The following is an 18052-nucleotide window of genomic DNA, read 5'->3' on the forward strand; positions in this document are numbered from 1 at the left end:
GAAAAACTTTATTACTGATCTTACTTCAAGCCTAAATATATTTTGAAAAAATTCTTAATACGATGCTACTTAGTTGATAATTACTTTGACGTTTGAACAGATAAATAAATATTATAACAAGCTACTGAGTTTCCAGTAGTATTTTTAATAGAGGAGGCCGGGGATTATGTGCCATTCCAATTAAAGTAAATTGATTTTAAAAAGTGACGTTAAGTAAAGTACTCTCTATTTAAATAGTCCCGTAGTAGATGCCATGACTTATGTTGTCGCTTATAAAGAATTTTAAACATAGCAGCAAGGTAACAATTGAATATTGCTATTATTAGCATTTCTGTTAATAAGAAAACAAAAAATTTGATTGGTGGTATTATTAATTTTAATTGGTTATTCGAACGGTTTTAATTAAAGCAAAGCCTTTACGCTTGTTCTAATAAATCTTATTACATATCATTTTCTGTAATTATACTATATATTTTTTTTTTAAAAATTTTAACACTTTATTAGCAACGAAAAACTATAAAACAAAAATGTCAATACACTGCCATCGGAAAGGGACAAAAGTCTTAAACTGAGACAGAGGCTCATAGCTATGATATTAATGAGGGGAAATAGTCTGCATCACTTGTTCTAATTAGCGCTGGGTATACAGGTCACCATGAATGGTATACATGATATGAAAAACTGTATATCTGACCTCGATGAAAGGAAAATTGGCGAAGTCATTCAATTTTTAAAAAAAGCATCTGGAAAGGAGAGAAGCGTACAGATCTTCTCTAATAAACTTTATCCTGCCATATCACTTAACTGTCGAATGCAGTACTATTAAAAAGCTGAAGAACTACATGGGGCATTTTTGCTAAAACAATTAAGAAGATTCCACCCATTTATAACTGGTGATTATTGTTAATACAACAGAATCTCACTAGAACACCGCTACAGCAAGTATCCAGAGCAAATAGATTACAAGGCTTTAAACGCGCCCCCTTAATTTGAATTTTGAAACAAAATTGAACACCTTCCCGAGGTACCATAAAAATATTTAAAAATTTTTAGTGTGCATTCGAAGCAACAAGGAAACATTACATCTAATCGGTGTTTACACGTTAACGAACAAGCGCATATTGCAATTGAACCGAGTAAAAACCAAATATTTTACCAAAACTATAACGCAACCTACAATGAAAATAACGATGATCACGATGGAAATTGTGGTAGATACTGCTGCTTACCCACACTAAATTAAGAACAAAAATTTTTATGTTATACAGGCAATGAACATAAAAAATTGATACTTTTCTACTGAGCACTCAACTTTTTTTGACAGAAAAAAAGCTATATATGGTAAAACAACTTTAACACAACTTATTATAGACTCTAAAGAATTCATAACTATATTATTAAATTACAGAGTTCTAACTAAAAATGGAAAAATTATATTTAATGGCCTACAACGAAATAATTTGTACACGAAACACGACCAACTTTTAGATTTGAAAGTAAGGTTATGTTTTACTAATACCCTTCAACAAACCACTCCTTGTCGAATGTGTACCCGTATAACGATTAATTGCACCCAACCGTGAGGCGTCCTCTTCTGGAAATGCGGTTAATTTCGACACGCCTAACGACCACCACAAATTTAAGCATTACAGGACGAACTCAAATCAAATTTTAAAATATGAAATCTTTTTTCATTTGTGAAGTTGCTTCATACCCAAATTGGAAGTTAGAGAGGAACAGCATTAGTAAAAAAAACCTATCACATAACAATTAAAAAACCTGAACACAACTACTATATGTCAATATACTGGAATGAAACATACCTTCATACGAACAGCTACATATACGTAGTTGTGGGAACAGATTCTAGAACTAAGAAAATGTTTGCATTGTTCATTAGTAGAAAAGATAACGTTAAACATCTTTTTAGTATATTGGAAACTTAACATATAAAGACAGAAACAATCGATGCTGTTATAATTGAAGAAGTGAAATTAACTAAACAAAGAAGAAGTAATACTTAGTCCTATTCCTACGAATATGCACAGTTATATGTTGCGTAAAAGAAATATACAGACTTTTTTAACCTGACGAGATGCATATTAAACAAGCAAAACTACAAGATGCAATCTTCTTCACGAACTTGATAGGGTATAAAAAGGCTGCTCCTGAACAGTTATATGGACTTCAAAAGACAAATATACTATTATATAAACCTTTTGACTGTACAGGCTTTTTATATACGACACCATAAGAGAATTAATGACAGAATATTAAAGCTGACAACAAGAAAAATTATACTTACTAGAATATGGTATGTTATTTGTCAATGTAATTCAGATTTGTAAGCAAATGAAATAAAAAAATCAATTTGGAGGAAATATTATTGGCAATGTTCAAAATATTCAAAGGAAAAGACGGTTTAAATATTACAGAGGAAAAAAGATATGAAAAAGATAACCGTGATACTCACCATTGGGAATTGATGAAAACCTTAAACAAACTTCATTATCTACCAAAACACCACAATATGACAGATAAACATATCAAAACACAACAAAATTAAGATAAAAGAATAACACTATATATATATATACTATTACAAAAAGCCTTCAAATAATTTGAAGACAAAAAAAATGGAATTTATACACTAAATAACATCAATGAACTACAAGAAACAAAACTTATTAAAATTTAAATAAGTTCTGAGTGAGGAATGTTCTATAAATCTAATTCAATCGTCTTACCACGACCGTAACACCAAAAATGATGAAACAAGCAACTAAAGATGTATTTTTCCTAAAAAATAGTATTGACGAAAAATTAAAAACATTGACAGCTACCAAATATAGCAATATCTTAAACCAACGAATATAAAAACAAAAAAGAAAAAACATTAGCACAAAAAAATACAATCCTCATGACAGAAAATCTATTTTAAAAACTTTGAGAAAGGGAGAAATGAGATTAATACGCAGAAACAGTTTTATAACTAAAATTTGAATAAAAAAGAAGTAAGTAAATGTCTAAATAAACACATAATTGACGTAAACATTCTTCTCGGCTAGTCCTCACATGAAGTAGTCATTGACATCCACAACCCAATAAAAATGCCATAAGCCAACGACGGTATGCGAAATAATGAAAGCAAATAAATTATCATTAATTTCTAAAAGAAGGAATAGAAAAAAATGCAGCACAAAAAGAGTTCTTATCAATTACAAAACACCATGGACGTAAAATCGTTGACTTTGAATCTAGTTATAAAAGTAATGAAGCTTGCAAGAAGAATGCACACAGAAAGGATAGTCTATATAAAGCTCTCTTAATTGCGAGAGATTTCCAGCAAACTTTAGGTGTAGACTATAACGAAACATGATTTATCTCTTCGAAAGACCCATTTGTACTTTTAAAATTAAAGGAATGCTAGTAAGACTAGTAGACATCACAACCGCATTTTTGCATAAAAAATTAATAAACCATTTTAAGTATATGTTTCCTCAAAAGTTATACCTCATTGTAGAAGAACTTAATTTAGAACGAAAGACCTAGTTATAAAAACATTATAAAGAATAAAGGAAACGTATAGCATATAATAAAAAAAATCAATGTAGCATTATAGGCACTAAAAGAATCTGCAAACTTTTTGTTATAAGAGGGTAGTATCTTTTATTTAACTAATGTGAAATCAATAATAGTTATACAATACTGGGATAGCTTATCTTTTTTAAAGTGATTTAAAAAATTTAACTTAAAAACTGATTGTGCAACAGACAGAATGTTCGGCTCGAATATTAGATAGTAAGATGATATATATATATACACTTGCAACTACCAAAAATTGACCAGTTAGCTAAACTAATTAGATATTACCCAAAAAAGTTTATAATGTACTCGCTAGCGAATAACATTAAATTAAGGCCACCCAATCATGTTAACAAAGAATAAACTAAAATAATACAGTCTCATTGGCTCTCTAACAGATAGCACTACCTGATATAGCATGTGCTTCCACTACTTCAGGGAAATGTACGGTGTGACCGCAGTATAAAGGGTTTAAATTACAAGTTAACCCCTTGTAGGTTACTGTTTTCTATATTTACCACTTATGGCCTAGGCTTAATTTGCAAGAATAGGTCTATTGAAATTGACCCTAAACGACAGACTTGGTTTGTAAAACAATCCCTGGGAAGTTTGAGAACCATGTTCTGACGGATTAGGCGGTAACCAACAAAAAAAAAACTGGTAAATTTAGTTACCAGAGAACGTTAAGTTGAACATGTGTTGCGTGATATTATTGGTCAAAAAGTGTTCATTCTAAAAGTAAAAGGTTTATTTTTGGTTACCTAGATAAGTAAACATTTGTTTTACTCTTTCATTTTATAATATTAATTGGGATATATAGAATTAAAATTTCAAAACAAATATTGGACTTTAAAGTATAGTTTCAACATAGGAAATAATTTCGCAGAAAAAACAAATCTATTTTAAGCTCCAGAGTTTTTCCCGTTAAAGGGTTAACAATAGCTCCTTCTACTCTTAATCTTAAAGTTAAACTGTACCGTCTAAACTAGGATGTCATATAAGAGAGGAGGACAGAGTACTGGTCGTAAGGCCGCAACAAGTTGTTATCGTTGGTATATAGATTTGTCTACTTTATCTTTAACAAGATTATATACGTAATATGTCAGCCGATAGTGTATTGACACCGTAACTAGCTATCTCCTCCCTTCCTCTACCGGCTAACTCTTGTTAAAGGGATACAAAAGTCGGCGGAGTGTGGTGGGGGAGGACGATAGAGATGCTTCTCTACTTCTTGGGCTCGTGGAGGGGAGCTTGTATGGCTGTTAAGTGATATGAAGCATTAGTTTTATCAAACAAAAGTAAAAGATTGTGATCGCGGCATGGCTGACTACAGTTCGGTATAGGAGAGAGAGAAAGTTTGGGCATTTCTAGGGATGGAAGGCACCTGAAAAGTAAAGATTTTTTTCTTTGAGAGAAGAAATAGTCTCCTCTCCTGTCCCTTACTGGGTCTTTCGTGGTGGGAGTTCACACAAGTCTCCGTCCTGGCCCTTAAAAACTGCTTTTACGATAATTTTTTAATAGTCGAGGCAGAAGGAGAGCTTTCTACCTTACTTTTCATTTCTTTCGTTACCTGGAAAAAGAAAAGTTACCCATATTAAATTACAAAAAAAAAAAGAATTAAGCTAACGGAGAAAAATAAAAGTGCACATGGCTTGTACATAAGGTCTTGGTTAGCGGTTAGAGCATTATCGCGCACTGTCAAGGCCGCGAATTCGAGTCCCGTCGGTGCCAACTAGCATTTTTCCGGTCTGGTGGTTGATACAACTTCCCTACAAATAAAGTTCTGTTAAACAAATTTTGGTTTAAACAATTAATTAACCTGAAACAGCAATTTTTTTTTTTTGTACTAATATATAATTACAAGGCTAAATAAAATAAAAATAACTAATGATAGTTTTTTGTAATAAACCTACAAGAAGATATTTTTTTAAAAAATATTTGTGGTATAGTATTTAAAGGCATTCTTAAAAAAAGTTGGTAGTATTAAAGTAAAAAAAGCTGTACGAGTATTCATATCAGTTTAAAAGCAAGTATTGCAAAAATCGCTGATAATTTACCTTCTTTGATATTAAAAAAGCACCTACTTGATAAAGATATTATCACAGAATTTTTAGAAAAAAGTTCCCTAGCTTATGCACCCTTTGCCGGCGATAAAAATTAATCATTTTACTATTGGTAAATTGCTCCTCCTGGAATTCGATCGAGTCAGCAAAACGAACAGTTCACGCTCAAGTAGGCGCATCTTCATATGCTTATTTTATACTCTTAAAATTGATATATACATATATTAAAAAAAATTCATTTTTTCTTAAATACATTAAACTATCTTCAAAAAAAGCAGTGTTTGATACAAATTAATATTTACATTTTAAGTAAAGACGGCGCTAGAGTTTGAGGACTCCATTCGAATAGTGGATTTTCTTCGTTTGCGTCATCGAGTGCACTTTTTTTTAACTCTCTTTTAACAAACTGACGAATAAATTATAAATATAACTTAGCTTTTCTGCTAGTTTTATGCGCCATAGAAGAATATGATAACTTCCGCTTCTTATTGTAATATTAAAGGAGGCCAGTAGGCGACTTGGGTGTTTAGTCGCTCGTGAATTTAGTAGACTGTTAATTATTCTAAGTGCACCACGTTAAAAACAACATCAACATTGATTTTGCAACTCCTTTCTACTACCCTGCAACTCTAGAAAGTCACAAAATGTAGCTGGCTACCTGTATACAGTCTTGTACTTTTAGCGCGGCTGATTATAGCCTCAGAATGCTATAAATTTTTATTAATTTCCATTTCTTATATATGTATTATAACTCTTTGTCTATATCCCATACGTCAAGTTTTTCCGTTTATCTTAAAAACGTCTATATTCTCGAATTTCAGGTTTCCAGTGAAGTTTCAATTTCTTGAAACTGCTCAACTAGTTAAAAATTACTTTGTATATTAGTTTTTTTTTTTAGTATTGCAATAGCCAAACACAACATTATTGCAACACTATTTTTTACCCATAGTTTAGTAACAGTTATTATTTTTTTTTGTAAAATATAAGGATGCATAGCTGCACAATAGCCCTAAACAAAAAAGAAAGTGGGCATGAGGGTCACGCTTAATCTAAGTGTTTTTTTTTCCAAGGTGCTTGTGTTCCTTGTTTCTACGTTGATTCTTACTTTAAACAAAGGTGTTGCTACCTATATTTTCTTATTTTATATACATAGATCTTGATTATTAAAAAAGTTGATAATAACTAAAGAACGTAAGCATGGAAGAAACGACAACTGACTCTGATTATTACAATTTACTAAATGTTCCAAAAAACGTAATTTACTCTATTCGTAGTATAGAAGTTAAATTATATTTAAATTAGGTAAATCGCTATTATAAAGTTAGCTAATTACAATTTTTATAATTTACTTTGTTTATAATCGCTTTAATATTAACTAAATTAAGCTTAAATTTACCATTTACAATATTCTTGTGTTAAAAAGGTTCAATAGCCCCACATTCTTATTACTAGTAATATATCTTATAAATTTGATAAATTGTATTAACTTTATAAATAAACTATAAGTTTTTCTTATATTTACTTGAAATACTTTATTTATTTTATTATTAATCTCGTTCGTTATCGCGAAGGCTGATCTTCCGTTAATTAAAAATGCTTATCGGCAAGCTTGTTTACAGTACCATCCTGATAAACACCCGGAAGGTTTCCTTCTAATATAATGGCCATCCGTTAGTTATAGAAAACAATAAATTAAAAAATCACTCAAGTAATTTAACTAGTTTTTTTTTCGTACAGCTGAGAGGTTTTATAGTTCAGCAGCTATTATCAGTTTAAGTTTACTTTGAAAAACTTCTAATTTCGATCAAGTATAATAATACTTAACTTATGGTTCTAGTTGAAATCCGTAGTTTATTGTTGATTATATTATCGTTAAAACTTACTGTTTTTAATTATTAACTATTTCTCTAACAATTTTACTTCAGTAACTAGTTAAATTCTTTTTAGATGAGAGAAGAGAATTTGCCACTTCCATGTTTGCTAAAATTCAAGCAGCGTATGATAGTAATAATTATTGATTCACCTTTATTATTTATTATGGTATTATTATACTTTGTAGCTCTGTCCGACAAAAATAAGCGTGAAATTTACGATCTCTACGGTGTTGAAGGTCTACGTGCCTTAACACAGGTCTCCACTAGTCATAGTTCACTTCGGGAGGAAGTCGAAAGAATAAAGCGAGAGCGCCAAGAAGAACGTCAAAGGCAGAGAACGAATGCAAAAGTAATTGCTTTGTAGAGGTCGTATGTTGATATATAAGTTTATTTTTTTCAGAGCAAATTTCACGTCAGCCTCAACGCACAAAGCCTTTTTTGTAGGGAATCTCGCTTCCTGGAAAAACTGCGCAAGATAGAGCTGGCAGGTATGAGCATCAGTCAGTCTGTTCAGGTAAACTCCCAGTTTTTCCTATTCTGTGGAGGGACTTTGCTTAGTGAATTTGGTTAAAGGCACCCCTAACAGCAAACGGCCTTTGCACGCTGCAGGGAAACGTACTAGCAACAAGGGGCAACGGAGTAGGTACCCTCCAGGCGAAGACGCGTTATAATCTTTCCGACTCCAACTGGATTGAAGTTGAATAACTACTTCTTGCTTCTTGCTGCTGTTATTATAATTACCAGCAAGTTTAGTTTCAAGTCGGAGGTGGCTCTATGACGCGGTTCTCTTCCGTATTTTATCAGAGACTTGGAAAGCTAAAGTTTTTGCTTTTCTTTTTAAAAGTTTTTTTTAATATACCTCTATCCTAGTTTTCTCACTGTTGAGGGGCACGCTTCCAGAAAAGCTTTTACAACAAAACCCGGCTTTGCGCTTGGATCTTCTGTTACTTTTGGACGACATCTGCTTCCCGGGATAACAGTTTTTAGTTTCGCCGGCTTTCTTCGGTTTCTGTCAAATAGGCTATTCAATTCGTCACAGGGGCACCTCTCATGGCATGTGGGCGCGAGCTCATCGCTATCCACGAGAGTCCGTTCTGTTAGCCGCATATCATCCACTTCGGGTACCTTTTTTTCCCCTTCTAGTATGCGATAACTTAATAATATTTAAATAGGGACGTTGCAGGTCGCGAGAAATGGCCTTTTAATAGCAGGAAGTTACGAGTACGTGATTGATAAAACCTCTAAAGCTACCCTACAAGCGAAGGTGAGCGTCTGTTGTTTTTTATAATTTTACTATTACGTTTATGTTTATGTTAAGTTCGGAACCGGTCAACTCTCATTAGAATACGGCGCTGAAATGAAATTTTCTTCTTACAACACTTTTGGGATGCGTTTGTTGATAGGAATTCCACACGGCGTTATTCTTAAGATAAAGTATGCGATGTTTGTCTATAAAAGGAAAAAAGGATTACATATGTCAGATTTTCTCGCGCCGGTCACGTGTATGCCTCGGCCATTCAACTCTCTGAACTACCTACCCTTGAGGCTTCATTGTTTGGTACATGCAGACATGTATATTTATTATGTATTTCTACCATCTTTTAATGCTCCAACAGGCACTTTTGTTCCTCTCACCGCCGCCTGGGCAATCTCTAAATATCTTATTAACCCGTTGCTTCAGTACACATCTCCAGCGTAACCATCTTTTATACATAAAAAGTGTCATTATTTGAGCTGTACTTGATAGACAGCAAGAGTATATCAAACAGTGTTTGCTAGAAAAACGGAAGGAAGCAGAATTTGTTGTGAATCTGATGGCAGACGCAGTTAAGAAAATAATTGAAGAGGAAGAAAGAAAACAAGGTAGATTGCAGCCTTCGTTTTTTTATTATTTGCGATTTTCTATTTCTTTTTGCAGGACTTATTATTGTCAAAGCGTTGTACGGTGACTTGAATTCCCGTAATATTGGTAACGTGTGCGCGTGTTAGATTATAGTATGATAGAAAGTTATTTATTTTACCGTTCTTTGCTGAGTAATAACGAAAGTAAACTGTAAGCAGACTGGGGAAACCCTTACTGTCCAGTTATTGATGTGACTATTCCGCTTCAGAATCTTGTTCGCAACTCGCAACTCCACTTAAGCAGTTCTTCTAAAGTAATAATATTTTTTTTTCTGTTGCACCTCATCCACGTCGTTATTGCAGAGCGGTATTCCGGGCATATACGATTGCTGTCCTGCGAAGCCAAAGCAAATGAAAATCCAGTACCGTTTCCGGACGCAAATTCATCAGTGTTTTGTGGAGGACAACAAACCTCTGAGTTGTCCTAAAAGATGTATTTTTTATATATTATTGTTGATCTATCATCGTTCTCGTACTTATTATGGTCTATTTTTTTTCTTGTGTCGCCTCATGTGTAAATGACTATTATGTGTTATGAACCTTAAAAAGAATTTTTTTTCTTTTTTATATGTAGCTTCACTTAGCGTTTATGTTCATTGTTATTATTGATATTAATAAAATCATTACTTTTTAATTAGCGCACATCCTGTTGAGTTAAGCGGGACTTACCTTTTCTTTAAAGTAAAACTTGTCTAGTTATATTAAATATATAAATAAATTCTTTGGGTAACAGTGCTTACTATCTTCTGAAATCTTTACCGAGATAGCGATGTTGGGGGGGGGAGGGGGGGGGGAAGGCAGAAATTTAGGGATAATGAGATTGGAGTAAAGTTTAGGGGGTATAAAGGACATACTTCTTTCCCCATCGGCATTTTCTTACCCGACACCTGATCTTATGTACCTACTTACTAACTCTTTTAAGTATGGGTTGACACACTTTTTATTAAGGTAGTAAATTACGGTCTAAAGTTATTTTACTAATACGTCTCCCTTCTTATTATCTTGAAGTAGCGCAGATTAAAGGAAAATTTTTTATATCACAAAAAAATTAAGTAAAGTTGAATACCTGTTTTCGATTTGTTCGTCTTTTATTTGTCACTGTTGCGCAGTATATATAACTATTCCAAAAATCACTTTTTTTTATAAGCCGGTGAGCTGTAAACTTGGTGCCTTGCAAATTAAAAAGGAGACCCGTTAACGTGTGTGCTTGTTTGAGATTACTAGTCGACCCACAAGGTCGTTGTTAAGCTGAGTTGACCTTTGTCTTTATTATAAACCCGCTCTATATATCAGCCGTACTTCCTTTTAGAGCGAGCGGGATTTTGCAGACTTTACTATTACGAGACTCTGTTAAATTCTATTTAAGTTAAAGAAATCAATTTTATAGGAAAGAAATTAATTAATAAACTTTTAGGAGAGAAAAATAGTAAAATATAGCGTATTAGTTAATAATTCACAAACTTTTAAAGGAACCTATTTTCTGTTTTTAGATCTAATAAGCGGTACTTGCCTGAGGTTCCTAAATCTTCAATCATAGCGGAGTAGCGTCGCTGCAAAAGCGCCTTTGGTAGTGTTACTAATATCAGCTGATTATAGGAAGTTTGTTGAGTTTGGTCCTGAAGGCTTTGCCTTAAATTTTCCTCCTTTTTTTAATAGTTATAAGCAGGTTACTAAAAACATATTAAGGTTAATCCCTAGATCTCTACCCTGTCCTAGACCAGCTCAAAGGAGTAAGGAATCCTTTATAGGACTGTTAATCATTTTAATATTTTCAACGGTGAGCAATACTAAAGTATTGATTTTTAAGTACAATTGAGGAAGTAAGGAAGAATTCAAAAAAGTTATTTATGATAACCAAATAGACGTTGAGCGAGTTAGCTAGGGCTTTATAGGATAAGGATGTTTCAACTACCTTCTACAGGGAAGCTATTATTTGTTTTAATTAAAATTTGAAACTGTTGGTGGGGGGGGAGGATTACCTGTTAAGGAGCTTGTTGTCTAATTGTTCAAAATTAATAGACAAGTTTTGAAAAACAAGATTGTTTACTTATAAGGGGCTAACTTAAGGCCCTGCGGGAAGGTAGCGGTAATGTGAATAAAGGTAGTAAAGAAAAAAGATAAAGTACTTAGTTAACCCCACGGTAGTCGCAGTAGGTCTCTCAAGACCCTTGAGTTATAAATTTTTTAATTTTATATAATTTTTGATTATCTATTGTTTATTGAGATATTAGGATACAATTAACACTGTAAAGGAGTGTCTACATTTTACATTTTGCGCAATATTATCTTGTTTTTCGCTTTTTACCTTTACGCTTAGAGCAGTTTCCTCTATGGTTGTCTCTTCCATGAATCTCCGGTTTCTAAATTCCTAAAATTTAATTTATTCTTACATTTACTTTTTGCAGAAAATTTTTATTTATCGCACGCTCTCAAATGTCAATAACTGAAAATGAATGATTTTCCAAAAATATTATTTTCATAAAATTACTGTGGTCAACGTTTCCTTCATATATAATTTGAGAATGTTCAGCATGCTGAAGAATACTACCATTGGTCACCGCCTTGAGTTGCGGATCCAATTATACAAAGCTCATAATTTGTGGAATCCTATATACACCTCCCCAGTTTTGATTGTAGCTTGTTGCTGTAAGGTTTCTGTTTTTCTCCAGTATTCTTATCAATGCTTTCAGTTTCATGTAAAATTAATAAGAGAGGCACAACCTTGCGGTTTTTGGGAATTTACGAAACTAATTTGGACTTATTTCGGAATCCAGATATAACTGGAAATAGTCGTGGTATTTCCCGTTTATTCTTTCTAATTGTACCCAGAATAGTTAGTCGGTGGTTCAGTCACATGACATTAACTAATTTAACACCGGTAAGCTTATCATCTATGGTAATGTTTCTTCATCTGTCTGAATTTCATGCAAACGTTAAAAGACGTGCTTGTTCTGCTTTCTAACTCCACATTATGTTTCTACAGAAAAAAATTGAAAGTTGCAAAAAAAAACTATAACAAAAGTTCTACATTCTTCCTTCGTAAACTAATATCGAAAATAAAACAGTAGTTACATAATAACACCATTAGTAGTGGCAGTGGGTCTCTCAGGCTTTCAGTGCTGCTAACTCCCTAAGTAACCTACATCCTGAGAAATATTTGAATTAAGAATTTCCAGATCTGCGAGACCCCGCGCGACTACTGTAAGGTTAAAGATGTAGCAAGAGCTTGGAAAGATGGTCCTTTAGAAACGAGAACAATAGTCGTGCTCAAGCGTAAGTCAAGGAAAGACCTTAAAAGTACAGATAAGCTAGTCTGCCCTCTTTCTTTTGGCTTAGCTAAACTAACTTGTCGCCCTTAATACTGCAAGACAAGTTTGTTAACTTGTCCCTAGTAACTATAAGTCCAAGAACAAATTATGTTATCTAAACTTTCTTGTCTTTCCCAAACTTTACGCTCGGAAATGATTAACGCTTTAAGACATGCAAAGTACGGAATTTAATAGATTAAGCTTGTTTACTAATTTGTGGAAACGCGCCTGGCCTGGTACTATGAGGCCATTTTCTGATGACCTAAAATGGTATTACATTATTATATTAGGATCCAATTAAGTAGGGATGACACTGCATGCTAAGAAATCCTTAACAAATCGCGTCGCGAGGTCTTCAGCGAGAAATACACCGAATGCTCGATTTCATTAGTACTTGCGCATCTGTGAAGAACTAAGACTTGGCAAGGCTATGCGTTTTAGTAATTATATAACCTGCGAAAGTGTCTAATTACTGCAAAAAAAAAAAACGACTGACCAATGCGTCAGTGTCAATGTTCTGATCACATGGTAACCACAAAATAATAACGTATAAGACGAGGACACAAAAGAAACAATAGCAAAATAAAACCACAAATTTTCTAGTTAAAAAGTTAATATAATCACAGGCAAGAATCTCTATTAATGAAAATTACAAACGAAAGAAAGCAAATAGTCAAATGCAGCCTAAATAAGGTAAGTTATTCTAATTGAGCGTATATCGACTGAAGTAAAGTACTGTGTGCATAGTCGCGTATCCATAGACAACATCCAACGACGGGGCGAGGCAACAGATAAGGCAAACCGTTGTGCACTTCTGGATATAAATACAGAAGCCCTTCTTATCTGCCGTTTACATGACTTTATATGTGCTCGCGATTTACTCCGCTGTTCTAGTAGAAGTACTAATCTTATAATTGATACAAAAATACTATTAAGGCGGATCAGCAATTAACTTTCCTAAGTGCGAACTTTAAAAAAAAATTTAAACAACAGTTTACAATTAAGCTACGGATTACCGAAGTACAAGAAAAACTCTACGCAACTAACTTTGTTAAAAATACTGAAGTATGTTGTAAATAATATTAAAATGTTGTCCCATTCAGTATAAATCGGAAAAACTTAAATGTAAAAAAAATGTAAAAAAAATTGCTGTTTCACTAAGTTTAAATAATATGCATTAGCCTTTATTTCCTTGCTATAAAAAAAAGATACGAAGGTAAAGTTTAGAATACTAAGAAAGAAGAGGCGGCCAAAGAAAATTGTCTTTCCTGTACTTGTAATACTGTTTAGTCTAAATTGATTTTGTGTCCGGTAAAATAAATGAACTTATGTAGGGTATATACTTAAACAAGTACTACTTATTAAATTTAATAAAAATCTCAATTAAATAACTAATAATAATTTTTATTATACACTAAAATAAATAAGTGTTTATAAAAGAGCATATCATATCAAAATAAAATCGCTTTAGGGGCCACCAATGAAAAATCCGAATCCATACCGCTGTTCGTTAGATTTATGGTCCAAACTTCCTCCAAACTTAAAAGATATACCTAAAAAAGAGGATAATTCAAAACTGTTAAAAAAAAATATAAATGAATTTAGCAAAATATCACATTTAAGACAAATCATGTGAACCCGAAGTCAAATAATTAAAATGGAAATATTCGTCATTCACACAAATTAAAAGATGTTGTGCATATTTTATGCTATTTATAAACATATGATAATAATTATAAAAATAAGAATGTAGAGCTTTGGAGGTCTTGGAGTCAATATTAAATGGGTTTCTTACCTACCAATAGCACATACTAACGCCAAAAAATGTAAGTCAAGTTTTATTATAAGTAGAATTCTAATATGACATTTATAAACACGATAATAATAATAATTGGTTGTACAGTAAGATAATAATAACAATGGAAAACAAAACTGATGTGTGTACAAATATTATAGCAAAGTCACTACAGTTGCCTAATTTAGATAAAAATAACCGGGAGCCAACTTTCGTTCAATAAAAGTATAAACTTCCCCAGCAGTGTTCACTTGGCTACGCACAGTTGCGTGCTGAAAGTTCGCCTCATAGCCACCAGTAACCTGAGATAATTGTATAATTAAAAATTAACAAAAAAATTAATAAATTATACTATTACCTTGGATTCTCCAAAAAATTGACCTTCAAAATCAAGAAAGAAGTTCGTTGTGCGATGAATTTTTTTTAAATAAGATAAATTAAAATTTGATAAACCTGTAATTCTTCCCTAAAAACAAGTTAAAAATAAAGAATTTCACAAAAATTAGGTCAGGTAACTTCAAAAGTCGCGTTAGCTTGCCAGTGATCATCATTCTTGTAGGAGCCGCCAACGGTAGTAACAGCATCTTCAAGGCCGTTACTATACTCGTAACGGAGTGCACCTCCAAGAGAGAATTTTCGAGTAAACGATTGCAAGTAACTGAAGAACCAAGCTCCTATAATTTTTATAATAATAAGATATATATTTTTACAATAGTTAATAATTAAAACCGGATTCATTTACAATGTCTGGATCGCCAACTTTTAAAGACACATAATGATCACTTCCTTGGTAATCTGCCTAATATTATTATATAAGAAATATACTAATAAAAGAATAGATATTTAGACCTCTAATTGAGTCACCAGCTGAGATTGGCTTTGCCTAGTATATTGTTGAAAAATTGCTGTTGTTGTTAGGTTTCCGAAATTTCTGATAACTCTGGCTAGAAAACTTTGGGTGGTATCCATGTTTCCGATAAGTATAGTGCGAGGAGACTAAATTGCATATAGAGGACTTAATAAATAGCAACTTATACTATAAGAAAAAATAAGTGACAAGTAAGCAAAAGACCACCTGTGTACCTGGTAGTAAATCGACAAAAGTGGCATTAAACATATACAAACTTGGGTTACCAAACTCAAAGTTATGAGAAATTTGAAAAGTTTCACTCAACCCTTTTGTGAAGGATAATTTTGCTCCTTCAAACAAATGGCTAGAAGCTTGAGCAGCTGATGATAATAAGTTTTATATTAATTTATGAAGTAGGTTATGTTAATACTTTTTACTGAGCCATGTATATTTTCAAAAGAAGGGCGGTCCATAATAGCAAACTAACAATGCGATATAGTGCACTAGCAAAGCTTGAAAATTATTGTAAGATATTTATTTACGGCATGACCACCACCTAATTAATAAAACGTGTCTCCTCCGAGCCTCAAGGAAGAGCCTTTGCCTATAAAAATAACTTGTATTTTCTTATACAATATGGCTTAAGAAGAGGGATGATAAAGTAATTAGTAGATTAAAAAATGGTAAGAACTCAAAAGCGGTAATTAATTAAAATGGATTTATAACGTATGAAGCTCGAAGTAAAATGGTTTCTGGTCTATGTATAAAAATGTTATCTGTAAAAAGTTTTTAATGTATAATATTACCTATGGTTTAGTAAATATAAATTTGCTTTTCGTCAAAGTATTTTAATATTTTTAAAGCTTTTTAAGAATTTTAAGGCATAAAAAAAACTGTTTGACACTAACTATAGAGTTGATACAATAGGCGTAGCAAGAATACAATTGTTAAGTCATATCCAAAAGCTAATGACTAAATACTAGTTTAAAACAAACCGAACATATTGTTTTCTTATAATGGAAGTCTCTAATTCTTTGAGTTATAAAAAGAAAAAAAAATTTTACTACAATAAATAAGAATTACAGCTATATACTTATAATTGTTATAAGACGCAGAAAGAAAAGGGAATGGATACGACAAATGGCTTACATATTTGGCTCGATTATCTAAAAATAAATTTTTGTCCTTCAAAGTGGGCGTCCATTTTTTAAGGTGGTGGAAGATTTAACACAGTTGAACTGTTTGGAATACAGTTGACAGCAGAACTCTACGAGACATTGTTGCTGACGTAAAAGTGACTTTACCATTACCATCTTTCATTAACTAATTATTCAGAGGAAGAGCTTTACAGTATTGATATGATTAAATTAGTAAACCTAGTTGCACTTTTTGTAGTTCAAATCGAAGAAAATAACATTTTTTTTAAAAAACTAAAACGTCTGGGACCGTCGAGACACCAAAGGGAGCGAAACTGATTTTTGCGTTCTACGGGGCCAAGAAATAGTTAGAAAAAAACTTTAAAAGTTGTTTACTTCTATGTATTAATATAAACAGGCGCTTTTTCATTTATAAATTAGGTTATCTAGTTTTAAAAAAACTAGAGACTTGAGTGTTTTGATATATATGCAAAATTTAATAAGCCACAAAAATTAAGAAAAATAACATTTATATTAGACAAAAATAACAAATTTTATGTAAAATTTTAGTTTTCTAAACAAAAAACTTGGAAAGAGACGAAACAAATAATTAAAACCTTTAAATAATATCTAGCAGAGGAAAAAAATAACCCCCTTTTGTATTGTTATATTGTCATTTGTAATCAAGTAATTAAATAGTTTTTATCATAATTTCAAATATGAAGGCCTCTATGAGTACTATATTTAAGTGAGAAGGATCGAGTTTTGTAAAATTAGCTTGAACTTCAGAGATTTAGTATGCAGGCGTACAGATGAAGTTTTCCTAAGTCGAAATTATATTGAAGCCGAAAGTACTCGCTTCTAAGAATTAATACTAACCTCTTATTTGATTATTTTTAAAGCGCATACACAAGTAAAAAAGTGATGGCGCTAACTGGTTGTGTTTAAAGTGTAGATCCTAATTACTAACACCAACATAGACAAGAGTAGTTTGAAAGGCTGTTAAAAAAAGACTACTCAAAAGTAAAGCCTAAAGCTAAGCAATCTAAACATAACAAGTTAAGTCACAGTTGTCAGCACTGAGTCCTTGGGGTCTTTTTATCCCCTCATATACACACACACGCATACATACATACATGGTAAGAAATAGATATTATATAACCATATGAATCTAGAGTCATCTACAAAAAGACAATTATTAAACAAATTAGTACTGAGAAAGCTAGTTATTTAAAATATTCTATTTGTTAATTTTTGGCAACAAAAGAGCCTAAAGGTATTATAAAAGTGGTTAATACAAAAATTTGTCAAGAAATTTATTAATGATTTCCTAAGTGTACAAAAAGTAAATGGGTTGCATTAAGAATACGTAACATATTTTCAACCCAGCTATTACACTAAATATGCTATATATTTTAAAAATACAATTAATTTTTTTTGGAGCTCTCTTGCCGTTTTTGGATGTAGCCTGTGTGCCTCAACGTATCACCTCAGATTTACGTTATTTGTTTAATTTTTAACCTATTCCTATAGCGCTAT

At 32.3% G+C, this 18052-nt stretch overlaps 2 protein-coding genes across 2 annotated transcripts; one reads left to right on the top strand and one right to left on the bottom strand.

The window, feature by feature from the left end:
* The first annotated feature begins 6837 nt into the window (after positions 1 to 6837).
* LOC135119514 (dnaJ homolog subfamily C member 11-like) lies at positions 6838 to 10149 on the top strand. Its single transcript, XM_064043922.1, has 18 exons — positions 6838 to 6902; positions 7220 to 7292; positions 7596 to 7652; positions 7708 to 7871; positions 7923 to 8036; positions 8096 to 8218; positions 8276 to 8343; positions 8393 to 8501; positions 8562 to 8643; positions 8695 to 8786; positions 8841 to 8956; positions 9004 to 9080; positions 9139 to 9217; positions 9270 to 9385; positions 9441 to 9491; positions 9584 to 9678; positions 9728 to 9857; positions 10063 to 10149. Exons 1-18 carry the CDS (start codon positions 6846 to 6848, stop codon positions 10080 to 10082), a joined length of 1623 nt encoding a protein of 540 aa, XP_063899992.1. The 5' UTR covers positions 6838 to 6845; the 3' UTR covers positions 10083 to 10149.
* Positions 10150 to 14199: 4050 nt separating this feature from the next.
* On the bottom strand, positions 14200 to 15973 carry LOC135119529 (mitochondrial import receptor subunit TOM40 homolog 1-like). The gene is made up of 9 exons (XM_064043947.1): positions 15934 to 15973; positions 15808 to 15880; positions 15603 to 15757; positions 15377 to 15523; positions 15257 to 15326; positions 15044 to 15201; positions 14886 to 14993; positions 14727 to 14829; positions 14200 to 14285 (listed from the first exon to the last, which is right to left on the bottom strand). The coding sequence occupies exons 2-9, from the start codon at positions 15848 to 15850 to the stop codon at positions 14200 to 14202; spliced, it is 870 nt and encodes a 289-aa protein (XP_063900017.1). The 5' UTR covers positions 15851 to 15880; positions 15934 to 15973.
* Between the last annotated feature and the right edge of the window lie 2079 nt (positions 15974 to 18052).

The sequence above is a fragment of the Zophobas morio genome, unplaced genomic scaffold (genome assembly GCF_036711695.1).
Source record: "Zophobas morio isolate AGI-343-1 ecotype UQ-CSIRO unplaced genomic scaffold, CSIRO_AGI_Zmor_V1 ptg000269l, whole genome shotgun sequence".
Lineage (NCBI taxonomy): Eukaryota > Metazoa > Arthropoda > Insecta > Coleoptera > Tenebrionidae > Zophobas > Zophobas morio.

Coding starts and splice junctions, on each gene's coding strand:
- LOC135119529 (XM_064043947.1), bottom strand. CDS start 15,850: ATGGACCGCCCTTCTTTTGAAAATATACATGGCTCAGTAAAAA. Junction 15,202..15,256: donor AGACATTGTAAATGAATCCG/GTTTTAATTATT, acceptor TAAAAATTATAG/GAGCTTGGTTCTTCAGTTAC. Junction 14,286..14,726: donor TGAACGAAAGTTGGCTCCCG/GTTATTTTTATC, acceptor CCTCTTTTTTAG/GTATATCTTTTAAGTTTGGA.
- LOC135119514 (XM_064043922.1), top strand. CDS start 6,846: ATGGAAGAAACGACAACTGACTCTGATTATTACAATTTACTAAATGTT. Junction 7,293..7,595: donor TCCTGATAAACACCCGGAAG/GTTTCCTTCTAA, acceptor AATTCTTTTTAG/ATGAGAGAAGAGAATTTGCC. Junction 9,858..10,062: donor TCTGAGTTGTCCTAAAAGAT/GTATTTTTTATA, acceptor CTTTTTAATTAG/CGCACATCCTGTTGAGTTAA.